The sequence below is a fragment of the Ranitomeya imitator genome, chromosome 9 (genome assembly GCF_032444005.1).
Source record: "Ranitomeya imitator isolate aRanImi1 chromosome 9, aRanImi1.pri, whole genome shotgun sequence".
NCBI lineage: Eukaryota > Metazoa > Chordata > Amphibia > Anura > Dendrobatidae > Ranitomeya > Ranitomeya imitator.
Genome location: NC_091290.1, coordinates 120,020,599 through 120,047,304, shown reverse-complemented (window position 1 = coordinate 120,047,304; position 26,706 = coordinate 120,020,599). Strand labels below are relative to the sequence as shown.

Here is a 26,706-nt window from a genome sequence, read left to right as displayed (position 1 = left end):
TGTGCCAGGCTGTAGTGACATGGATTTCATGTGGGGCATCAGTAGGTATGTAAATCAGGTGTTATATCAGTGGCACAAAGGCATTTAACCCCTTAAAAATAGCTGTTACTTATTCAAATCTGTGAAAATGGGTGATTTGCCCACTTTGATGCCAGTTCTGATGCCCAGAAACCATTTGTGCCAGGCTGGAGTGACATGGATTTCATGTGGGGCATCAGCAGGTATGTAAATCAGGTGTTAGATTAGTGGCACAAAGGCATTTAACCCCTTAAATATAGCTGTTACTTATTCGCATGTGTGAAAATTGGTTCTCTGCCCACTTTGATGCCAGTTTTGATGCCCAGAACCCATTTGTGCCAGGCTGGAGTGACATGGATTTCATGTGGGGCATCAGTAGGTATGTAAATCAGGTGTTATATCAGTGGCACAAAGGCATTTAACCCCTTAAAAATAGCTGTTACTTATTCAAATCTGTGAAAATGGGTGATTTGTCCGCTTTGATGCCAGTTTAGATGCCCAGAACCCATTTGTGCCAGGCTGCAGTGACATGGATTTCATGTGGGGCATCAGTAGGTATGTAAATCAGGTGTTATATCAGTGGCACAAAGGCATTTAACCCCTTAAAAATAGCTGTTACTTATTCAAATCTGTGAAAATGGGTGATTTGTCCGTTTTGATGCCAGTTTAGATGCCCAGAACCCATTTGTGCCAGGCTGCAGTGACATGGATTTCATGTGAGGCATCAGTAGGTATGTAAGTCAGGTGTTATATCAGTGGCACAAAGGCATTTAACCCCTTAAAAATAGCTGTTACTTATTCAAATCTGTGAAAATGGGTGATTTGCCCACTTTGATGCCAGTTCTGATGCCCAGAACCCATTTGTGCCAGGCTGGATTGACATGGATTTCATGTGGGGCATCAGTAGGTATGTAAATCAGGTGTTAGATCAGTGGCACAAAGGCATTTAACCCCTTAAAAATAGCTGTTACTTATTCAAATCTGTGAAAATGGGTGATTTGCCCACTTTGATGCCAGTTCTGATGCCCAGAACCCATTTGTGCCAGGCTGGATTGACATGGATTTCATGTGGGGCATCAGTAGGTATGTAAATCAGGTGTTAGATCAGTGGCACAAAGGCATTTAACCCCTTAAAAATAGCTGTTACTTATTCGCATGTGTGAAAATTGGTTCTCTGCCCTCTTTGATGCCAGTTTTGATGCCCAGAACCCATTTGTGCCAGGCTGGAGTGACATGGATTTCATGTGGGGCATCAGTAAATATGTAAATCAGGTGTTAAATCAGTGGCACAAAGGCATTTAACCCCTTCAATACCATACCTCAGTGCCCACTTTGATGCCCATTTTTGTGCCAGCCTTCTAAATTTTGTATCTGTTTTTAAGTGTATTCACAAAAGGGCACATGACCGCATATTATTATATACTCAGAATGGTTTATTTTTATACCAAAACCTGAAAAAAACAGAAAATAAAAAATAGCCGAATAAGAAACTGCTGAATAAGAAACCAACTTCAGCATCGTGTACACAGTTGCCTGCTGTGCTGGGAGTTGTGGTACTATAGTAAGCACAGGTAATGGCCGTGGTGGCCCCGCAGTGAGGTACGCCATGCTCTGCCTGCTCTCTGACACATGGACGTGTTGTGCCTCAGCAGCAGCAATATCCGGATAGTGGAGGAAATGCTTCCAGCCCCGCCCAGCAGTCACCGGAAGAACCGCCTTATGTGACTACGGAACAGCCGGACTCGTCGTCTTAGAAAATCTCAACGACTCTTAATAAAATAACGATAAATCTTAATAAAAAGACGACAGCGCGGTCTCCGCGTACCATAACTGTGGTGTAAGGAGCGCGGTCTTTTCCTTGCTGTTTACCATTTCTAGTGTTCATAAAGTTGTTTGAAGCGCGATGCATTGTGGTCGGACTCATGGCCCAATCAGAGAGCAGCGGCTTTAGAGCGGGAGGCGCACGGAGCAGGAGAGGTACGGGCACGGCGGCCTGGCTCTGGTAGCTGTGGGGACTAGAAATCCTGACATTTCGGGAGATTAAGGGCACCTGACTATCCGTGAGGGGAGGAGGCGGGGTGTGGCGGCGAGGCCGGTGCCCAGGGAAACGCAGTACCGGCAGCATCATGTGTCTGCCAACCAATCACAGCGCTTGTCTTGTAGGTTTGAGGCAGTCTGGAAATCTTAGCCTCCACCTGATTGGCTGCTCTGCTTTTCCCTTCATTGGCTGCCTTATAACCAGGAGGTCCCATTCTCCCGCTCTAGGTGGTTGCTGCTGTCTTCATTCAAATGAATGGGAGCTATGGTAACCTTAGAGGGATTGTTCACCAATGGCCGAAATATATAAAATAAACCTCATTAATTATAATTACTGTTTGGATCGGCGCTGACCATGTGTCTGTTAACTTAAACGTCGTCATGTGACCACTTAATGGCTGCAGCCTTCACATCTATTTGATAGTGGAAGAAATGCTGTTCTACGGCTCAGGCTGCAGCCGGTCAGTGGTCACATGACAATGTTTAGGTTATGAGACACATGGCTGAGAACAGAAGGGCAGCTCCGGCCCAGAAAGGGAAGTATGGAGTTTATTTAAAACGTCGGCTGCACTTTGGGCCATTAGTTATCTATCAGTAGGATCTACCCTCCTAAGCCGTCTATATGGGCATGTAGGCCATAGGAAGCTGAATAAAGTGATACCTTGGTATCTGCGATCTGATGTCCTTATTTACAAAAAATCCACATTTTTCTTAATATGTGAATGAGCTGTTAAGATCTATGGGCCGGACATAGATCTCTAGGAGAATCCGCCTCCAGACCTTACTGTAAATGAAAGGAGTGTTACTAGTGTGAGACATGTAGATCAGGAGAGCAGACTGTCAGTCATTACATGTCTCACACCGGTAACTCCACCTTTAATTTCTAAAAATATTTGGAGGCAGATTCTCGTAGAGATCTATGTCCCGCCCACCATAGATCTTAACAGCTCAGTAAGGAAATGCTAGATTTCTCAGGAATATGTCATCGGATCGCAGATATCAAGGTGTCATTTTATTCAACTTCCTATGACCTGCATGCCCATATAGACGGCTTAGGAGGGTAGATCCTAATAAATACACAAATCACCTCTTAACAGGATAGGAATTAGGAGGGGTCCGAGTCCTCTGAGTGATGAGGGTCTTACATGGCCGCTGCTCCATCCACGTTGTAGGGTTGGCGACTATATCAGAGCTGTTGGCCCCGCACCAATGAATGAAGCTGTGTCTTTGGGAACTTAATTTGGCCCCCAGCGATTGTAACGTTATCTGGATAGATAAGAAATGTATTTTGTGGGACATCACCCTTAACAAAGACGATTTACGTACTTTAAAGCGATTATCCACTGTTCTGCTGCAGAGGTGCCTGATGCGGATAGTGTTACAACCCCATTTACCTGCTGACCGCTGGCAGGCATCGTGCATTTGTCCCATTCTAAAGACCAGGGCACGAACACAATATCTAATGATTGTGCCAGCATCTATGTGGGGTCATAGAGTCATCAGCAATGCTTAGGGAGGGGCACCAGAGAAGCCCCTTTAAAGGAAACCCATGCGATCAGACAGCGGTTTGTCGTTGAGGAGATTGATTTGTGGTTATTTTTGGGGTAAGATTCAGTGCTGTAGATTCGGCTGTGCTGTGGCACGGTATAACTACAAGAGACAGATTGGGAGACAACATTTTTACATTAAAAAATCAATTTAATTTTGCAGAAAATTGATACTTAAAGGGGTTTTCTAATCTTGGAAAAAACCCTCTCTACCAACTGCAGTTTGTTTAGGTGTCGCTGGTGCTGTGCGATGGGGTCACATTGGTACCTTAAGGGTATTGCAACCACGACAAGCAATTCACCAAAAATCTGACTCTGTTGGACTTATTGTGAAATGCTTGTGGCTGTACCCTCTCGCAACGTGACCCCATTGACTTGTATTGCGCTGCTCTCTAGCAAATTTTAGCCACTCTGGTTGTGTAATGTTCAAAGTCACGTGTAGCCCTAGCCTTAAAAAACAAAATGGGCTTTACTCACTCCCCAGGTTCAGCTCTGAGTCTCCGTCACTGCTCCCAGTACCTGTTATTGTCTGCAACGCTGACGTCAGGTCAACTGCACTGCAGCCAATCGGTGAGCTCAGCGGCGCGTGCCATCAACCTGAACAGAGGCGCCGAGCTCACTGTTTAGCTACAGACAATAATGGATAGCAGGAGCAGCGGTAGGCATTTGTCACAGGACCTGAGGAGGGTGAGTGAAGCACACATTTCTCAAGTGTTTACTTTTAAAAAACATTCCCCTGACACCTTTTCTTTTGATTCAACAGCCCCCAAGATGGATGTGGAGGGGTTCGGAGAGCTGCTGCAGCAAGCAGAGCAGTTGGCTGCCGAGACCGAGGGAGTAACAGAATTGCCTCATGTGGAAAGAAACCTTCAGGAGATCCAGCAGGCAGGAGAGCGGCTCCGCTCCAGGACCATGACCCGCACCTCTCAAGAGTCAGCCAATGTTAAAGCGTAAGGGCACATTTTCAATAACATGCATGCACCACGGACTGTCTTCTGGTTGGAGTATGTAAGGCCGTATTCACACAGGTTCCTTATTGTCCACCCTCCAGGTCTGTGTTGTTGGGTTCCAAAGGACTGGACATATCTCACATATCGCAGAGGCTGGAGAGTCTGAGCGCTGCCACCACATTTGAACCTCTTGAGCCAGTAAAGGACACAGATATACAGGTGAGCATGTAAAAAGGGACTAATGTGCCCTTTTATTGGATAGATAACATGATAGATAACTTCATACAAATCACTTTACTTAATAATGATGTCGTCTTTCCTTTGATAAACCCTCCAAAGCGTCAGCCGCTAGTTCTCTCCTTTCTGTCTAACTTGCTGCCTGTTGTCAAGAGTCATCCATTTCTCTCAGCAGAGCCTGATTACAAGAACTTGGGGCAGGTCTCTGTTTCTACTTTTCTATCTGTCATGGACTTGACTCGAGTTTCAGACTTTAAATTTGGGACAGACAAGCCATTGGACAATGACAGGAGCAATGCATGCTGGGAAGGAAGTTCCAGCAACTATAGTGCTGGAAGAATGCTGATGATGAAAATTCGCCCAATGATGGCTAGTCTCACAGAGTGAGAATAAGGATAGGATACCATACTCACAGCTTCTGCTCTCGCTGAAGTTTTAGCCGTAGACTCTGTGTGAATAACACAGGATCTTACTGTTCACAGTAGGTGATGATCACAGCTCACCTCCTCCTCCTCCTCCTCCCTTTCCAATAAGTCAGTGAACATCTCCAGGTTACTTTGGTGCACGTTGCTGGTATAAAACAGCAGCAAAGCAAAAATAGTCTGTAATCCAAGAAAAAACATTAAAAACAAATCTGTTTTTTGTTAATAAAAGAAATACAGGTGATAATTTCTCTGTAACATGACTTTGTCTTTTTTTTTTTATTTGTAGGGTTTTTTGAAAAATGAGAAGGATAATGCTCTGCTGTCGGCTATTGATGAATCAAGGAGGAGGGTAAGTGCCGCATCGCCACACATTCTTCTTCCACCAGCTTTGAAAAAAAGGAACTAAATGTGTTTTGACGCATTTTCATAAATTCTTCGCAATATATGAAGCGTGTTCTGGGGGGCGATTTGAACTTCTTTTTTTTTTCTAAACCTTTTTGTTTTTTACTTATCACTGTATTTAATAGTCCCCATATGGGACTTGAAGCTACAATAATAATAATAATAATAATCTTTATTTATATAGCGCCAACATATTCCGCAGCGCTTTACAGTTTAACAGTTTCAAACACAACAGTCATAGGTAACAATGTTAACAATACAGTAATAAAGCAAAATAAGGCAAAATAAGACAACCCTGCTCGTGAGAGCTTACAATCTACAATGAGGAGGGGGAGATACAAAGTACAGGTGTGTATTTACAATGATGTATTTACAATGATGGTCCAGCCATCTTCATGGAGTGGGGGGTAGATGGAGATACTGAATGGGCTACACACACACAAACATAAAATGAGTTTGATTAGGGAACGTGATAGGCCGCTCTGAACAAATGAGTTTTGAGCGAGCGCCTAAAACTATGCAAGTTGTGGATGGTCCTAATATCTTGGGGTAGAGCATTCCAGAGGATTGGCGCAGCACGGGAGAAGTCTTGGAGTCGGGAGTGGGAGGTACGGATCAGTGCAGAGGTTAGTCGAAAGTCGTTTGCAGAGCGCAGTAGTCGGCTAGGCCGATAGACAGAAATGAGGGAGGAGATGTAAGGGGGTGCCGCACTGTGGAGAGCTTTGTGGGTGAGAACAAGTACTTTGAATTGTATCCTGTAATGAATGGGCAGCCAGTGTAACGACTGGCGAAGAGCGGACACGTCCGAGTAACGATTAGCCAAATGGACAACCCTGGCTGCTGCATTAAGGATAGACTGGAGAGGGGAAAGTCGAGTGAGGGGGAGGCCAATTAATAGAGCGCTATACATAGAAGTGCTGAGCGCACTTTGTCTTCTACTTTACTATTTGGATCTATGCTTTTCTTGTTGGTTTATTATGTTGTCTGCTGCATGGACCCTTTACATTTGGGATTTCATTATACTGGGACTTTGATTCATGCTGTCCGTGGTTCGGGTTGATATAACCCCAAGAGTTTTAGCCTTGCGTCCACACAGTCTGCAAGTATTTTTCCTCCTGAATGTGTTTGTTCTGCAGACGTTTGCTATGGCTGAAGAGTACCATAGGGAGTCAATGCTGGTGGAGTGGGAACAAGTGAAACAGCGAATCCTCCACACACTTCTTGCATCTGGGGAAGATGATTTGGGCTTCTCACAGGAGGCGGAGGTATGACATGTGGGGCTTAACTTTGATTCATGTTCTCCTTTTCAATACCATACCGATCATTTCTGGTTTTAATGTTTTGTATCTTTTCCTCCTTCTGCAGTCAAGTTATATCGGTGATCTTGGAGCTCCGGGTCGCAGTTCTCTCGATAATGTAGAGATGGCCTATGCACGACAGGTGAGTCCGGAGAAAAGCAATTTATACATTGGTCTCATTCATTATACATTGGCCTCATTCATCTGCCTCAGAGGTAACTGTGGGTCAGACCATGGTAGATAGCTTTCATTGTCAATGACAGATCTCGCACTGAGCTGTAGAAGGACACTGATGTGAACAGAGCCTTAGTCCTGCTATTCTTGTTTAAAGGGGTTATCTCCTGTCAGAAAACTTTTCCCTGTTCGCAAATTAAACAAACTTTTCTTTACTTGCCATACCCGAGTCCAAAGTTGCGCCTCCAACACTGCCTCACTCTCCGTTATCTCGCTGCAGCAGTGACGGCACATAGATATCGCTGCAGTCAATCAATCAATAAGCTCAGAGATTTGTGCCATGTACTTGGGCCGAGGTAGTGGCCAGGGCACAGGGGGGTAGCACTGTGCTTCTAGGAAACCCCTCAACCCTTCTTCTGCCAGTGAATTGGGGGATACACATTTCAACCATTTATTGTGTAGAGATATGTTACATGTAGTTGTAAGGCGTGCAACAATTGTGGCATTGTTCTGAAAGTATCTACCCCCACCATAGATTATTTTTTTATTTTATTTATTACAGTAATGCGCTTTTTCACTGCAGATCTATGTGTACAATGAGAAAGTTGTAAGTGGCAACTTGAAGCCAAACCTGGTAGACCTGTGCGCTGCAGTTGCTGAGAGCTTAGATGATAAGGTAAGAAACTAAAGTGACACTTTACAGCTACACTATTTGTCAGATCTACAGAAATTGCATTTAAAGTGTAATGTCCAAGATGTAAAGTATGTCCTATCCATAACACCAGAGCCACATCTCTGGGATTGCTTGGGGTCCCAGTGAGCAGTAAGTTATCCTCCTGCAGACAGAGGTTCACTTACTATCTTGGGAATTTTTTTTTTTACCATTTATTTCTTCTGTTGCAGAATATATCCGATGTTTGGGAAATGGTGAAACAGATGACCGATGTTCTGCTAGTTCCAGCCTCTGATACACTGAAAAGTCGCTGCTCCGTTCAGATGCAGATGGCTTTTGTTAGACAAGCTTTAAGGTTCTTGGAAGAAAGGTAACTTTAGGAACTGATGTCTAGCTGGTATGAAAGGGATTTATTACTATATATTACTGCGACAGTCGCCACATACGTTGGCCACGTGCTATTACTGTATAACCAAAACATGAGAAAAACAAATTGAGCGTATGCCATGTAGTAAGAAAATAATTAAGTAGTAATAATACATGTAAATAACATCGGGGCCTAAGTTTTGACCCAAAAAAGCTTAAATGCCATCCCATCGCAGCAATGTGTACCCAATCGGGACGGTCTTATCTTTACACCTCTCTCTATTAGACAGCCTTATCACATGCAGGGATTGACTGTTAACTTCTACATATGCAGGGATTCTTTATCTAATAGCTGCAAATCATGCAGCTGCAGGGACACGAGCATGATATACGAGCTCGGCCAGATGCTCAGACAACACCCGAGCATGACAAGATGTTATCCGAACACGTTCTTTCATCACTAGTGCTGATCAGTTGCGAGGGACCTTTGGAAGACCCTCATGACTGCTGTGCAAGATCTCCCATCGAGCTCAGGCTACGGCTGAGCTTCATAGATCGTTAGCTTCATAATACACTGCAATATTATAGTATTGCACAGGCAGTGAAGATAGCTGAGAGCCGGCACTGCACTCACCTCTCCCACAGCGCCCATCACCCTGGATCCAAGACCTCTTCAGAGGGGGCAGCGAAGCAAGAAACTAGTGAGTAACTGTTGCGCTGCCTTCCTTGGCGTCTTGTTCCAGGAGGGATGAAGGACACTGTGGGGAGTGAGTGCAGCCCCAGCTTCCTGCGACGTCCCGTTTTAGATTCCTCTCAAACGAATCGTAAACACATTAGCTAGTTAGGGAAAAGTTTAGGGCATTATATAATAAAGCTCCTTACAAAAGTGTAAGTATACATAGTTAGAAAATACATTTTAGGTGCTGGACTACTCTATTAAAGAACCAAAGAGTAGAAACTGTTGTAACACAACCTGGTACCTAGAAAGCGAGCTTCTTGAAGGTCCGCCTATATAACATGTAACCTTCCTAATGTACCTTTAAATCCTGGATCATGCAGGGAGCCACAGATCAACCATTCCCCTCTACCTTCTCCCATCCTTTTTTTTTTTTAACTTCCTCTTATTAGTTGTTTGATTACCTTCCTGTTTGTATTTTCAAAAAGGCCATTTACAATAGTTTTATATTTTCTATATACATTTGGTATTTTTTTGTACTAGCGGTTTATATAATTCTCTAAACTTTTGAACATTTCTATAAAAACAAATGTAATTCATCCTATCTATGTGATTTCTTTCCAGTTATAAGAACTACACAATGACGAGTGTCTATGCCAACCTTCAGCAAGCACAGCTGGGAGGTGTCCCGGGGACTTTCCATATAGTGCGGAGTTTCCTGAATATCAGACTTCCTGCACCTATTCCTGGGCAACAGGTAAATGTACAGCCAGATCATGTTTTATAAATTTATGTTTTATAAGGAAAAAAATGCTTTATGTTTCTGTAAATTTCCAGGATGGTGAACTTGACGGCTTCCCGGTGTGGGCACTGATCTACTACTGCTTACGCTGCGGTGATATCTTGGCGGCACAGCAGGTGGTGAACAAAGTGCAGCATCAGCTGGGAGAGTTCAAGAACTGGTTCCAAGAGTATGTTCACAGCGATGACCGCAGGTAAACGGCTCAGAAAAACACTTCTATACATATGGCCATTGGGAATATTATTATAATGGACCTCCTGCATTACATCTTCCATTCTAGGTTGTGTCCATCCACAGAAAACAAGCTCCGTCTGCATTACAGAAGAGCCGTGAGGTCGAGCACTGATCCCTACAAGAGAGCCGTCTACTGTATTATCGGTCGGTGCGACATTGCAGATAATCATAATGAGGTGGCAGATAAAACCGAGGACTATCTGTGGTTAAAGGTTAGTGCTTACATGGGACTGCTTAACTTATTTTCAGGGGTTCTCTGGCTACAAGATATTGAGGGATAATCTGTCAATATCAGACTGGTGGGGATCTGGCACAGTGCCGCTCCGTTCAAGCACACATCTGCCATTGTAGTGCTGGCGTGGTGCTTCTGATGTAGTTTCCCTGCCCCTGGTCTTACATTAGTAGCACCAATCCAGCGCTGGAAAAAAAAATGCTATAGTGGTGCTTTAAGTGTGTAGAGGCCGCTGCGGAGTATTGCACATCCAGGAGAAGAGGAGCTGCCCTGCAGTATCCACTTACAGTACAAGTCCTTTCAAGATTTACATCTGTCTACGGTTGATCCAGAGCAGCTACCAGCTGATTTTGGGGTGCCAGGTAGCGGATATTAATGGCTTTGATACCATATAGAAAAGCCCTTTAGTCCTATAGGTCTTAAGTCATGACTGAATGTCTTTGCATCCCTGATGTGCCCATACTATAGATGCTGTACTCTGGAAATGCATGAATTTCATTCTCCTTCAATAGCACTGGGGACACATCACCGTGGGTATATGCCCTGCCACTAAAAAGTTCCAGGCTAAATGGAAAAGAAAAAGTGGGTAATACCCTCTCCATAGACACTAGGCAGTTCAATTTCACCCTGGTGTCCATAGGAGGTAGACATGACCTATTTCAGGTCCTCTGTCTTCCTTCCTGGAAATGCATGAATTTAATGTAATATTACATATTGTGGAGGAGCGGCACAACATAGATTTATGAGAAAAGATGCTTGTGTTGCAGTTGGTGGGGAACCCTTACTGGGAATGGGGTTATTGGTTAACCTGGGAACTATATAATTTCCCCATCTGTTTTTTTTTTTTTTTTTGCACAGTTAAACCAGATCTGCTTTGATGATGATGCTAGTAGCTCACCCCAAGACAGACTTACCCTGCCACTGTTCCAGAAGCAGCTCCTTGAAGACTATGGTACGTAGAATACACACATAAACGTATGCAATAATTGCATTCTGAAATGGCGCAGTTTTACATGATCGTTTTCTTTTTTTCCAGGAGAATCCCACTTTGCTGCCAACCAACATCCCTTCCTGTATTTTCAAGTTTTGTTCCTCACCGCTCAGTTCGAAGCCGCTATCGCCCACTTATTCCGCACAGAGCGGACGCGCTGCCATGCGGTCCACGTGGCACTCGCTCTTTTTGAGTTAAAATTGCTTTTAAAGTCGTCTTCGCAAAGTGCACAACTGCGTAAGTAGGCAAACTCTGTGTAGTCACTTTTCTGTTTTCCTTATCCCTCTTGACATGACAGTTAAAGAGACCGCACTCACTTCATTCAGGCTATAGAATTGATGTGCCAAGTGCTATAGATGCTTACTCTGATCTGTCACTGCTAAGCCTAACGTGTGACCTGCTGCTTCATTCATCCCACCTTGGTTTGGTCTTGTGGTCAGGGAAGAATGGAGGATACAAGTCTCCCCATTATGGCGATCTTTATAGGGCCTACACTGATGTAGTAGTTGTCACCTACCCAGTATCCTTGCTATGTACTGTCTTGCTGTGTCTGGCCGTGTAGAGCTGCTGCAGTTCATGGTCGGCACATACCACAGCTGCTGGAAAGGGATGGAAGTATAAGTGAGTGTACAGATGACACTGCAGGGGCTCACAGCAGCTTATTTCTGTGAGCTAACAGATTTCCCTGCTTGTTTTATCACAGGAGTGAGCGTTTGTCTCGTCTCCAGCCCTGTTATCTCATCATAAATCAAGTCAGTGACATACAATCCTAGCAGCTACTGGGGCTCCTATGTCACTGACTTAAGCTCAGAGAGTTGGAGATGCGGCATAAACACTCCCTCCTGTGATAAAACAGGCAGGAAAATGTCATTTCTCAAGGTAAGAAGCAGCTAAGGGTCTCTGTTCTGTCTCTTCATTTTGCCAATTTTGTACAAGTAGATAAGTCCTATCATAAAAATGTTGCATCTGTCATTGCAGTGAGCCAAGAAGGAGGAGACCCAGTTGGTGTCCGACGTCTCAACTTTGTCCGTCTTCTTATGCTTTACACTCGTAAATTTGAACCAACAGACCCTCGAGAAGCTTTGCAATACTTTTACTTCCTCAGGTAAGTGCCTTAAGATTAAAATGCACTGAAGTGGTCTCTCATAAGTATTTAGGAGTTTTGATTTTTTTTTTTTTTTCGCCTGCCTGTAACCGTGATCAGAACGGGTCAAATGTCCTTTTAACCGAATTTATGTTTCTTATGATTAGTTAGTCATATGTCTCCTTGTATAAAGGTATGATATGGGCAGCACGGTGGCGCAGTGGTTAGCACAGCAGCCTTGCAGCGCTGGAGTCCTGGGTTCTAATCCCACCCAGGACAACATCTGCAAAGAGTTTGTATGTTCTCTCCGTGTTTGCGTGGGTTTCCTCCGGGTACTCCGGTTTCCTCCCACATTCCAAAGACATACTGATAGGGATTCTAGATTGTGAGCCCCATCGGGGACAGTGATGACAATGTATGCAAACTGTAAAGCGCTGCGGAATATTATTATTATTATTATTATTATTATGTCATGGCATTTTTTAAATATTTTTTTTGTAAAAGCTTCTTCTCAATGAGCAATTAAAAAAGGAGGTTCTCCACCTCCTGGTTGTCAAAATGGGGGGCACACAGGAGAATCATAGTTCAGTATCTAGTATTAACTATATCAACAGATAAATAAAAATCCCAGAAAAATATTGACAAACGAAAAAGTGTATGAAGAATGTTAACAAGAATTTGGTAATGTAAAGCCCTAACAGATATCTTAGTAGAGAATTAAGGAAGGAAAAGACACTATGGGGAATTGGATGATCAAACAAGAGATTAAAGGGAAGGAGGCATCAAATAAAGTACATGTTCAACAATTGAAAAAATGTGAAGTATTAATGTTTTACATTTTAAAAAATACTTTGTTTTTGTTGGGGACTGCAAAATAATACTGAGATTTGAACACTGTTAGCGAGGCCGGCTGGCAGCACTGATTCTGTTAGTTGGTGCTGCTCGCTGTATCATAAACTGGGGTTAGATACGTGGAGTGTATCACTTGCTGCGCTTAATCCCAGCGTGTTACACTCCCCGTATCTAATCCCAGCGCATTACACTCCGCATATCTAGATACAGGGCTCACTCCGGATATCTCGATACAGGGCTCAGTGTAGTTTATAACCATGATGGGATTAGATACACGTCTGGGACGTGTCACACGTTTATTAGATACACTGGTCTTGGGCATATTGTGCATGATGGGATTAGATACACTGGTTTTGCGCATCTCACGTATGATGGTATTAGATACACTGTTCTGGGATGTGCATGATGGGATTAGATACACAGGTGTGGGGTGTATCGCCCATAATGGGATTAGAGACACGGATACGGGATGTATCATATGTGATGGGATTACTGGTCTTGAGCGTATTGCGCATGATGGAATTACATAGATGGGTGTGAGACGTATCATGCATGATGGGATTAGATGCAAGCCTGTGGGTGTGAGACATATAATGCATGATGGGATTAGATACACGCGTGTTGGTTGTGCATGATGGGATTAGATACACAGGCCTGGGACCTTTCATGTATGATTGGACTAGATACTTGGGTCTAATCTACATTTTGGGTTCCTATAGATGACTGGGGGCACATGTGTTATGATAAGGTAATTCAGTACCACAATGGACATAGAAGTCAGTGCACATACAGTGACCTGACAATAACCCAAAAACATAGAACGAGCTCTGAGACGTGGGAACTCTGCTGACCGCAATCCCTAATCCTCTCCAACCACACTAGAGGCAGCCGTGGATTGCGCCTAACGCTCCCTATGCAACTCGGCACAGCCTGAGAAACTAGCTAGCCTGAAGATAGAAAATAAGCCTACCTTGCCTCAGAGAAATATCCCAAAGGAAAAGGCAGCCCCCACATATAATGACTGTGAGTTAAGATGAAAAGACAAACGTAGAGATGAAATAGATTTAGCAAAGTGAGGCCCGACTTTCTGAACAGAGCGAGGATAGGAAAGGTAACTTTGCGGTCAACACAAAACCCTACAAACAACCACGCAAAGGGGGCAAAAAGACCCTCCGTACCGACTAACGGCACGGAGGTACACCCTCTGCGTCCCAGAGCTTCCAGCAAGCAAGAAAAACCAAATAAGCAAGCTGGACAGAAAAAAACAGCAAACAAAATAACAAAAGCGGAACTTAGCTATGCAGAGCAGCAGGCCACAGGAACGATCCAGGAGGAAACAGGTCCAATACTAGAACATTGACTGGAGGCCAGGATCAAAGCACTAGGTGGAGTTAAATAGAGCAGCACCTAACGACTTCACCACATCACCTGAGGAAGGAAACTCAGAAGCCGCAGTACCACTCTCCACCAACGGAAGCTCATAGAGAGAATCAGCCGAAGTACCATTTGTGACCACAGGAGGGAGCTCTGCCACAGAATTCACAACACACATGGCCGCTCCTGTGCAGTGATGCATTTGCAGATTACCTTGAAAAATAACTTGTATTTTAAAAGATATCGACAACACAAGGGACATTATTTATTTATACTTTTTAAATTCTCGTGCTCTGTGCTAAAATTAATTTTAGCAATTCATTTTCATTACAAATGTTGCACCGTTTACCCTGCGTTACATTGTTTATTGCTAGCTGTAGGTTAGTTAGATATAAGCTATATAAGCTTTGGGGCAGGGCGTACGTAGAAATCACGGGGCCCCATAGCAGAAGTTCTAATCACCCCCTTAATTATAAATTAATGTTAAAAAATAATAATAATCAGCAGGGTCACAGAAAGGTATGTCTCACAACTTTGCAGCTTTTACAAAGTAACTTTCTCCTTCGCCTCATTGGGGGACACAGACCGTTTTTCTCCTATTGAAGCCCTATATTCCCTATTGATTGCCCCATAATGTATGATGCCAAGAAAAGTGCCCCACAAACACCGTATTATACCCTTACAGTGAATTCCTTCACAGTACCCTCCACAAGCACAGTGTGACAACCCTACTGTACTCCCCTCATCTCCCCAGGTATACTATGCCGACCCCAACACAGCATGATCCCTCAATGGTGACCCCACACACAGCCCTCCTCCCTCCATACAGTATAATGGGTCCATATTCAGTATAATGGCCCCCACTATCCCTCCAAACCGTACCATAGCCCCCACACGGTATGATGGACACCACACAAACATTCACACTGTAATTGCTTGCATACAATACAATGGCCCACACATTGTCCTCCAGAAAGTATAAAGGCTCCCACATAGTCCTCCAAATATAATAGCCCCCACATAGCCTTCCATATAGTATAATGCACCCCCCATAGTCATCCATATAGTATAATGAACCCCCCATAGTCATCCATTTAGTATAATGCACACCCCATAGATCTCCATGTAGTACGGTATAATGCACTCCCCATAGTCCTCAATATAGTATAATGTGCCCCCATAGTCCTCCATACAGTATAATGCACATCCCATAGTCTTCCTGTGATGAACCCGCACCTCGTCACCCCGTGTGACGTCACTATTACGTCAAATGGACCACTTTCACCAACATGACATTCTGTACCCCCCTGGGGACATGTAAGGTCATCTTTGTACAGTTTTACACAGAGGTCCCTTGTCCACACAGGCCCAGGGAGGCATGGGGAGTGAGAGGATGTGGCCCACACAGTTACTGGTATGACTGTGTGAAACCACTCTCTCTCACAACCCTGACAGGCTGTGAAGCCCCTTTCACTAGCACCAGTGAAACAGCTCCTGGTCAGCCCTGTACGACTACAACCAGTTCCTCTTTAGATTTAAACCTGGTCCGTTAACGGGATTATATCGGGCCAGAAACCAGCCCCGGTAGCATGGAAAGTTAAACGGAGAAACCAACTTTTGGATTGAGATAAAAGAACAGCTCAAGGTTAAATTATATATTTAATCGCCTTAAGGGCACACTAGAAAATGCACTATATACAAGATGGTTACACATATACCATGGTCAGATATGTAAATACAGATAGTGGTAGGACAAAGTTTGCAGAATACATGGGTCAGTTACCAGTAGAGGAAAGGCCTGTCTTTTGGGGAAGGGGCTGCCACATGGGAGGAATGTGGTCCCTTCTATTCCTTGATTTCTCTCCACACAATGTCATTGTGACCTCCCCAGAGTAAAAAGTATTAGACCATGCTTTACACAAGCATCTTAACTTCACGGGGTCACTCCCCTTCTGCCCTCTGGGCTGAACCTAAATCCTCTCCACTTGCTTCGAGCAGCTAAAATTTCCACAACCTAAGATGTGTCATAGTCCTCAATGGAAGGTCCTAGGGAGGCGGTTTTGGAGCCATCTGATCCGTCCCTGCTATGTGTTAAGACCAAACACTGCTTTTTTATATGGTTTCTACTAGCTGTTCTATGTATGTTCCATACCCTTGGGTGCTAGAACGGGTTGAGACCCAGGCAGGCATTCTCCATGTTCTGGGGATCTTGGAAATATACACAATGTACAGCTAAGATGTATAGTATTTCCATAACTCCTTATGGAATTATGTTTCTGGAATGTTCTAGATGGTGTCTGTGGCTTCAGAAGGACTCTATATGGCAAGCAGACCTTTGTCCTGCTCTGAGCTGGTCAAGGTGTGAGATTTGTCTGTCTTTGAGGCATGGCTCTCCTGAGCTAGCTGCCAGCTTTCTCCTTGAGGCTTTGATAATGTGGGCTTCATGCTGAGCCCAGTTTCCTGTCCGTGCTGGACAAAGGAATAGGTTTTATAATCCCAGGCCAAATAAGATAGAAATGATTGGCATGAAGTTATGTCGCCATTATTCTTCACACCTCCATAAAGTATAATGCACACCCCATAGTCCTCTATATAATGCACACCCCATAGTCCTCTATATAATATATAATGCATATAGTCCTCCACTACTTGGGGACCTATCCCGTATGATGGCATTAGAAACACTGTTCTGCTATGGCAGTGTATGTCTCCTCAGAGGCGTTAGTGACATGGCAGAACTTTGTCTTTAATCAGGGCACAGCAGGGTGATTATTATGCTGCTGTGCTCTGAACACTGTGGTTACAGCGGCGGGGTGCTGTGATCAGTAGCCTGGTAATGTACTATGAATCGCAGCCTGCTGATAACCGCTCACTGCCGCAGATACTTATCTCACCTCTGATTCCAGGTAGCTCCTGTCACTGCAGTGTGAGCGGTGACGGTGAAAATAAAGCCTGTAGCTACAACAAAATGGCCACTTTCTCATTCATTAGCTGTAACATGGACAGCCCAGTGGATGTGCCCAGGTCACAGCAGGAGGCAGCCAAGGGGAGACAGGGAAGGCTTCTCCTCCAGCTCGTTACACAGCAGCCTGATCCCCGCACTATTTATACCGGACAATCATTTACGTGTACTGTCATTACATAGATTATATGCAGTGCTGGTTTATACCAGGACTGGGTCACATTATCAGATCCCTTTTTTTTTTCTTCCGTTTCCTAGAAATGAGAAAGACAGTCAGGATAAGAATATGTTCCTGCGGTGCGTCAGTGAACTGGTAATTGAAAGTCGAGAGGTACAGACGCTCCCATTCCCACAACTTCTGTTTCCTTGTTTCAAGTGTGGGGTTTTTTTTTAAATATTTATTTATTCTCACTTTTTTTTCCGTAGTTTGATATGCTTCTGGGAAAGTTGGAAAAAGATGGTACAAGAAAGGTAATAAAATTTGTTCCTTTCGTCATTTACAAAATTATTTAAAAGTATATAGTATTTTTATGTTTATTGTCGCAGAATATAGAATACCTTGTAAGCAATTATTACTATATTTATTTTTTACCTTGTCAGCCGGGAGCAATTGATAAATTTACAAGGGACACAAATCCGATCATAAGCGAGGTGGCGTCTGTGGCAGAACAGAAGGGGCTGTTTGAGGAAGCCGCTAAGCTCTATGACTTAGCAAAGGTAAATGTATCACATCATCATAAATAGACCTGTACTATTGTGCCGTTTTTGGGATTATTCCTTCATTTTATGTTTTTCAGCAATTCTTTTATAAGGACACTATCATAAAATATTAAAGGTGTCTTAACAAGTACTTAGCTCCTAGACCTTGGTCCTGATGAAGCTGTTCTTCAACTTTTTCTGCAGAACCCAGACAAGGTTTTGGAGTTGACCAATAAGTTGTTGAGTCCAATTATCTCTCAAATCAGCTCCACACAGTCCAACAAGGAGCGGCTGAAAAATATGGCGCTTTCTATTGCTGAAAGGTGAGAAACCTATCATTTTGGGACACGTGGAGGCTGCACTCGACAGCTGAGCATTAACACGAGCGTTGGTTTCTTCAGATACAGATCCCAAGGAGTAAGTGCAGAGAAAGGAATAAACTCCACATTTTATCTGCTGCTGGATCTGATCACTTTCTTTGACAATTATCATTCTGGCCATGTTGATCTAGCTTTTGATGTAAGTATATATGCACGAACAAAAAGCCTGTGTAAAAACACAACGCAGTTGTACTTTGTGTGGTGAAACGTATGTGTGTGTGTATGTGTGTATATATATTATATATATATATTGTAATATAATATGTGTGTGCAGTGACCTATGTGTAGGTATTGTGTGGCTAGTAACATCTGTCCTGAAGGCTGCATGTCTCACCCAGGTGTTAATATGTATTTTCCTGAGACAAGCAGACTTCTGTCTCCAAATCTCACCAGAGGGTCTAGCTAGGACCAAGAAGAAAGGGTAACACTTGACACCTCCTAGCTCTTGGAAGAGAGACATCAATTACGGTCTGATAGTATCTCTGTGAGAACGTTTACACAAAGTATCTCAGGAAAAAATAATATATTCATTGGTAGCGCGGCCATGGTCCAATCAAAAACCAAGCAATTATGATATTAACCTGAGGGGCTGGTCTAGAAATCTGACCTCCAGACCAAAGCTGTAAATTAGACCTGTATTCCTAGAATTGTGTTCACATAATGGGGGCAGCCGAGCTGGTGTGATCCAATCTAAATTCATCCTACCCTCAGGGAGCAGAAAGCAGACTACCAAGTTAGATGATTTCTGTAAGTTTTCTCCTGTTATTTTATACTGTTTTGCATAAATTGTATGCCTTCTTTATATCATATTTTTATACCTTTTTCTTACTGTAAGCACTGAACCTTTTTGTATTCAAGTATAAAACTTTAACAAGTTGAACCTTGAATGTTCTAACGTATCCATAGCCTAAAGTGTGTGAGCCTTATGAGTGGTAGACAGTATTAGTATTAATATTTCCGGGACTCATCGCCCGTGTGGTCGATGAGTGGTGGCAGCGTGTATGAGCGGGTGTGTGGCCTGGGTCGGGGTGTGATTTATGCTCCCATTATAGCATAGGACAGAGGTTGAATGCTGGACTAAGAGTGGGGAGATAGATTAACCCTTGCAGGCACAACCCCAAGTCACGTGCTGAGAGCGGATACGTGACAAATTAGTGACACCACGGAGTGGGGATCCGTGACACTTTGCTTGATCGTGCCTAAGCGGTTTAATATTCTCCTTCATAGACGTGTCACTTAGTAGAAGTCGTGCAGCACTCCCTCTGGAGAAAGTCCCTTTATATCAAAAGTGACTTATAGGGCCTGGTGACACAGACAGTTTTTGCTGTTATTTTATGCTTCTTTTTACCTGAGTATTGTGGGGGTCTTTGTTTTGTTTTTGTTTTTTGTTAATTTATTTATTATAAAATCTGCCATAGATATTGTCCTTTTATTCAGTGCTGATTTTTATGCTTTTTTCTGAAAAGGAGGTGATTGATGGGATTCTCTGGGGGGGGTGTCTAGTCTGGTTTGCATAATTACCCTCTGAGTCATGACCCCTTGTAAAGACCATAAAAAGTAGCACTATATACATAACGGCCATGCGGCGGTGTAAAAAAATAAATAAATTTGTACCCTTGAAATTGTTCCAAAAAATAAAGTATTTCTTCCAGAAAATTATTGCATGTTTTCTTATACACGTTTCCTCTTTTTATTGGAACAACACAAAAAAACAGAAAAAAAGGCAAATTGGACATAATTTCACACACAACCCCAAAAATGGGCCTGACAAAATTGTTGGCACCCTCAACTCCATATTTGGTGGTGCACCCTATGTAATAAATAACTACAATGAATCGCTTCCTATAACCATCAACAAGCTTCTTACACCTCTCATCCGGAATTTTGGACCACTCTTCTTTTGTAAACTGCTCCAGGTCTCTCATATGTGAAGGTGCCTTCTCCCAACAGCAATTTTAAGATCTCTCACAGGTGATCAATGAGATTTAGATCCAGATTCATTGCTGGCTACTTCAGTACTCTCCAGCGATTTGTTTCCATCCATTCTGGGTGCTTCTTGAGGTATGATTGGGGTCATTGTCCTGCTGGAAGACCCATTACTTAGGATGCAATCCCAGCTTCCTGACACTGGGCACTACATTGCCACCCAACATTCTTTGGTAATCTTCAGTTTTCATGATGCCTTGCACACAGTCAAGGCACCCAGTGCCAGAGGCAGGAAAACAACCTCAAAACATGTGGAAACCTCCACTATTGTCGACTGTAGGTACTGTGTTCTTTTCTTTGTAGGCCTCATTTCATTTTCGGTAATCAGTAAAATGATGTGCTTTACCAAAAAAGCTCTACCTTGGTCTCATCTGTACAGAAGATGCTTACTTACATTTTGGCAAACTGCAGTCTAGCTTTCTTATGTCTCTGTGTCAGCAGAGGGGTCCTCCTGCGTTTCCAGCTATAGCATTTCATTTCATTAAAATGTGGACGGATCTCGCTAACACTGATGCACCCTGAGCCTGCAGGACAACTTAAATTTCTTTGTAATTTGATTGGGGCTGCTTATCCACCATTCAGACTATCCTGCATTGCAGCTTTCCCTAAATTTTTTTCTGCTGTCCACATCTGGGGAGATTAGCTACAGTGCCATGGATTGCAAAGGAACATTAAGATCTCCGGAGATGCACCTGTAACCTTGAGATTGTTGATATTTTTCAACAGTTTTGTTTCTCAAGTCCTCAGACAGTTCTCGTCCCCTCTTTCTATTCTCCATGCTTACAGGGGTTGTCCGGACCAAACTGATAAGTCTGCAGTCACACTGTGTAACTGCAGACTTATGAATTCCCCCAGTTCATGCACTGTGCACTGCAGGGATTCACCAGGTTCAGACATGGGTTCAGAGGGTATGTATGCATTATAAAAACTTACGGCCACACACTTGCATTGAGCAAGGCCCCATCTAGTTACATACCCGGTCAGTGGGCGAGGCTGACTATAGGGCACAGCCTCGCTCCATACAATTATATGCAAGCTAGGCTGCGCCCACTGGCCGGGGGTATGTATAAATCTGGCATACCCTCCGGTCCCGGGTCAGAAACCGGCGAATCCCCACAGTGCGTGAACAGACTTTTATAAGTCTGCAGACACAGAGTGACTGCAGACTGATCGATTTGGACCGGACAGCCCCTTTAATGTGGCACACAAAATGCAAAGATTGAATCAACTTCTCCCCCTTTTTATCCGGTTTACTTTGCGATTTTCATATTGCACACACCATGTTACTTGCCACAGGTGAGTTTGAACGAGCATCATATGCGTGAAGCAAAGTTGCTTACCCACAATTTTGGAAATGTACCAACAATTTTGTCTGACCCATTTTGGGTGTTTTGTATGAAATTGTTTGTCCAATTTGCCTTTTTTTCTCAGTTTCTTTTTGTATTGTTCTAATACACACAAAGGGAATAAACATTTGTATAATTGCAATAATATTCTGTGAGAAATACTTAATTTTCTGGAACAATTTTCAAGGGTGACAACACTTTCGCCCAGGACTGTATGTGTGTGTTTAATTTTTTTTTTTTCATATACTTAATCAGCCATAAAATAAGAACATAAATTGTCCACTTTTGCCCTACTGACAGTCAGTTTTAAAGGGAAATTCTACTCTTATAAAGGGATGGAATATTGCTCAGATGTGTCATCTTCACTTTATTCATTGGTGATTTGATCTCTGGGACCTACTATGATACTGACAGGGTCATAGGATTGATTCAGCTCCGTGGCCCCTTCAAACTATACTTGTGGATTTGCACCAAGAAAGAAGGTTTGCTGGACCCCGTGTGTTTAGCGTGTGCTCCACTCATGTATATGTAGGCGCCACTTCACTGCTGGTGTGCAGTATAGATAGGAAAGGAATTGTGAGAAATAAAAACAGAATTTTCTTTGGTAAAAGTCACTATGGACGTGCGATACGCCGGACACTCGTCAGAGCGTTAACACGGAACCGTACGTGATTTATTTTTTAATGAAGCTATCAAGAAAGAAAATCCTGTTTGTAGAGCGCTATTTCCTTTCCCTCGAACCTTCCTATAATTTTGGATCCTAATATCTTTCTCTCCTTCATAGATTATTGAGAGATTGAAGATTGTACCCCTGAGCCAGGACACGGTGGAGGAGAGAGTTGCTGCCTTCAGGAACTTCAGTGATGAGGTGAGTAAGCCAAGAGCCATGATCACAGCAAAGGTTGTACTTAGAAGTAGCGTTAGACCTTCCGCCGACACTTGCGGCTTTACCAGGTTTTCGCAGCTTCAGGTAAATGGATGCGCTGCGGCATTTGTCACAGGCGCGCGAGCGAGAGCAATGCTGCGTCATCGAACGGTTCCATGTTTTTTTGATGGGAGTCCCAGGGGTCAGGTCGCTCCCGATCACGGCTTTGCCGAACACTCGTGTTCTCTATGAGAAAGACATTGACTGACATCTGCCTCCAGGAGAGCAAAGTGATTGGCGGACAGGCTCAATCGACATCCTGTTCACATTAGAATCTCTCCTAAAACCAGTCGATATATCAGCGGGTGCGGCCGACATTCATTTAATGTGTACGGGGGGCTTTACACCTGCATGTTCTTTCTCCAGGTGAGGCAGAATCTGTCAGAAGTTCTTCTTGCGACAATGAACATTTTATACACCAAATACAAGAGGCTGAAGAGCAGCGGCCCCTCCGGTCTTGGAAGACTGCAGCGAGTATTGGAGGAAAAAGACTCGGTGGGCAGCAGTCTAGTCTTCGTAGACGTGACGTCTTACCTTGTCTGCACACTTTCCTGATTGTCCTGTCTCTTCTAGGTCTTACGCAGTCAGGCCAGGGCGCTCATCACCTTTGCTGGAATGATCCCATTCCGAATGTCCGGAGACACAAATGCTCGACTCGTACAGATGGAAGTCTTAATGAACTGATGCAGACACTCTCGCTTGAACATCCTACTAGTGCTACGTCCCAAATACAACTTCTTTTTTCCCCAAGGTCCTGACTGATTTATTTATTAGGTAAAACTTTTAAAAGTTTTATTTTTAACGTTGATCTGCGAGAGTAGTGCAGTGTAGACGGGCCTTTTCATATGACTAGATAGTAACTTGGACAACTGCAAAGATAAGCCTAACTTGAAGCTAGACATGCCCTTTCCTGACATGAGATGTAATAGTACGTCTCATGTTGGGTCCGGTCCCCGTGTGTGGAGTGAGCTCAGAAGCTGAGCAGGCACGATACAAAAAGGATGCTAGCTAGAATTCATCTGCCTCCATCTTCAGCGGCCATGGCGCTCTCGGATCACTGTAGATCAATCAAGATAACGCCGCTGTCGGTCTTTAAATGATGTCAGTGTTGGTTTTACACCGCCATCTGCTCCCCGCAACGCGTTCACGGAGAACTGATAAGTGGTCATGGCAGCCACAGCCATCTTAGTCTTCCTATGAAACTCCCATTAGAAATAAAGAATTTGAAAAAATAAACATATTTGGTATTGACGTGTCTGATCTGTCAAAATATAAAAGGAAGTAGCCCGATCTGTAAATACAGTAAAATAATTTAAAAAAAAAATCAATGCCAGAATTGCACTTATTTTTTTTTTGTTTTTTTTGTTGCTATGATACCGTAAATCGTTGTATTTTTCCCAACAAGGGTACAATAAAAAAAACTGTTTTCTCACTACATAAAAATGAACAGAACACTGAAAACATTCCTGGTCTCAGAAAATGGTGGCACAAACTTTTTATGAATTTTTTTGCACTTCCCAAATTTGTATAGTTTTTTGTTTATGTATCTAAATGTCCTTTTGCACTTACTGCTCCTCTGCGCCCCAAGGTGAGGTCCACGCCTGTTCTCTCCCTTATGCCCCCACGTTTGGCCACTTCTCCCATTTTTCAGTGGAGCACCCTCCTAGGGTGTATATGGCCTCATTAAAGTGACAGTATATCCATTTATTTGCCGTCATCCTTTCCAGCAGCACCGATGGTTGCTTGTTTTTTTTTTAAATGCTTCCGTATACAGTCCGTATACAGTCGCTATAAACGTGGGTAAACCTCGCCGTCCAAGGAGTGATCTCCCCGCTGGTCGATGACCATTGTATGTAGTTGCCTTCTTTCTCAAGCATTGACAAAGTCTGTGCCTGTGCAAAACAGCCACAGCCCAGTGGCAACACGACTCTTCTTGTTTTATGTTGTCTTGAAATAAAGCAGCAATAAAAAAAGATCTGGAGAGTACGTCCACTACCCACCGAGGGCTTTTTTTAAATTACTCATTGTAATATATTACTGTTTAGGTTTTTTTTTTCTTAGCCTTGGGTTATATTAGCTGATTGTTACGTCCAGGTAATGTTCTGATTTTATCTACCCTTCATCTCTGTAAATAATTCCACTTATAGTTTTTTATGCAAGTTTTTTGGAGAAACATTCCCTGACCAGCAAGCGTGATTTACAGACCCGCAAGTAGATTTGTGATTAGGAGCTGATTGCACAGTCCATTGCTTTCCTATAAGGAAGGTAGGGCTCAAAATGCTGTAGAGTCAATTTTGCAAATCTCCTTGATTAGCCTCTAACTTGTGCACAACGCAAATCAGTAGGAGTTGCATGGAGTGGGCTCAGGCTCGCCTTCCCCGGTTGGTGCTAGCCGTGTTAGGCTAGTTTCACATTTGCGTTAAAAAACGCAGCGTTTTTAACGCAAACGCATGTGGTGCAAAAAACGCGTGCAAACGCTGCGTTTTTTAGACGCATGCGTTTTTGCATGTGGTAAAAAAAATGCGGCGTTTTGACGCGTTTACATGCGTTTTTTCTTGCGTTTGCGTTTTTGAAACGCATGCTGAGAAGTGTGTGACAGATGCCAATCATCAAAATCAACTAGAAAACCCACTATAAACAGAAATAGCTAGGGTTAGGGTTAGGATCCCTAGTAACCCTAGGGATCCTAACCCGAACCCTAGGGATCCTAACCCTAGGGATCCTAACCCTAACCCTAGGGATCCTAACCCTAGGGATCCTAACACTCAGGGTTAGGATCCTAACCGTTAGGGTTAGGATCCCTAGGGTTAGGATCCCTAGGGTTAGGGTTTGGTTCCTTAGGGTTGGGGGGTGGCTTATCAGTGTGTATTCTTGTGTTTTTCTATTGAAACGCATGCGTTTAAAAACGCATGCAAACGCATGTGCTTAAAAACGCATGCGTTTACAATAGACAGCAATGCGTTTTTTTGCCGCAAAAAGACGCCGCTAGAAATTACTACAGGTTGCATTTCCGCAACAAAACGCAAGCATAGAAACGATGCATGCGTCGGCAAAAAGCATGCAAAAAAAGCATGCGTTTTTAATGTTAAGTATAGGAAAAAAACGCATGCTTTTTTTTGCGCTAAAACGCAGCGGCAAAAAACGCAAATGTGAAACCAGCCTTATACAGTTGGCACCTGCTTGAATTTGCCGTTATCAGATCTATCTCTGTTTAACCCTTTAGTTCCTATCGACAATGGCGACCGTAGCATCTAAGCAGTTAGACGCGTCACAGAGTGCAAATGAGTTGTGGGGGCCATGTTACTGTTCTTGTTAAAATAAATTGTTCTGACAGTAAATATTTGATACCATGGGTCCATAAAAGTCCAAAAGGAAAAAAAAAGGTGCAAATTACAGAATTGCTATTTTTCGGTCACTCCACTCCATCCTGCAAGAAGAAATAGAAAAGTGATTAAAAAGTAGCATATGCTTCAATTACTACTATAAAAACAAGCTCCACTGACATAAAAATTAAACTTTCCAAATAAAATTGGAACAAACCAAATGTCTTTGGGATTAAAAATGAAAAAAATCTACTATTTTACATTAAAAAAAAGTAATATAAAGATACCTTTTGCGTCACTACGGTAACAGACTACAAATAACGGCTGTGTAGTCTGATCTTGCGATCTTACTTTCCATTTGTCTCATTCTTGCGGACTTAAGTGCTGATCTAAAGGGAATCTGTGAGCAAGTCTTTGCTACCTTTCGTAATCTGAAAGCATGCTTACATTAGTATCCCGAGCTTAAAGTATAAATCTAAAATAAAAGAAAAATTTGAATAAAAAATACCTATGCAAAATGGGAAACGCTCAACATGTAAATAAGAATATATAGTTTTAATTATTAAAAATGGTTAAAATCAATAAGTAGTCATTCTAAGGTGAATGTATAAAATATCACAGTGAGTAGACTAGTAATGGCACCGCACTTCCGAATGTATGAGGCAAAACTATGAAGAATTATAATCCATAAAACCTAAGCATTAAAAATGGAT

At 43.1% G+C, this 26,706-nt stretch overlaps 1 protein-coding gene across 2 annotated transcripts; it reads left to right on the top strand.

Moving 5' to 3' along the window:
• Positions 1–1,720: 1,720 nt before the first annotated feature.
• On the top strand, positions 1,721–23,906 carry NUP93 (nucleoporin 93). Of its 2 annotated transcripts, none has more exons than XM_069738750.1 (22): positions 1,721–1,855; positions 4,366–4,552; positions 4,654–4,771; positions 5,501–5,563; positions 6,753–6,881; positions 6,982–7,056; positions 7,672–7,764; positions 7,992–8,131; positions 9,428–9,560; positions 9,641–9,798; positions 9,886–10,051; positions 10,930–11,023; positions 11,108–11,299; positions 12,041–12,167; positions 17,593–17,665; positions 17,761–17,805; positions 17,935–18,051; positions 18,238–18,356; positions 18,435–18,552; positions 22,530–22,613; positions 23,037–23,165; positions 23,244–23,906. In XM_069738750.1, the coding sequence occupies exons 2-22, from the start codon at positions 4,374–4,376 to the stop codon at positions 23,352–23,354; spliced, it is 2,463 nt and encodes an 820-aa protein (XP_069594851.1). In that variant the 5' UTR covers positions 1,721–1,855; positions 4,366–4,373; the 3' UTR covers positions 23,355–23,906. The 2 variants fall into 2 exon arrangements, with proteins under 2 accessions (XP_069594851.1, XP_069594850.1); XM_069738749.1 differs by lacking the exon at positions 1,721–1,855 and adding an exon at positions 1,940–1,995.
• The last annotated feature ends 2,800 nt before the right edge of the window (positions 23,907–26,706 follow it).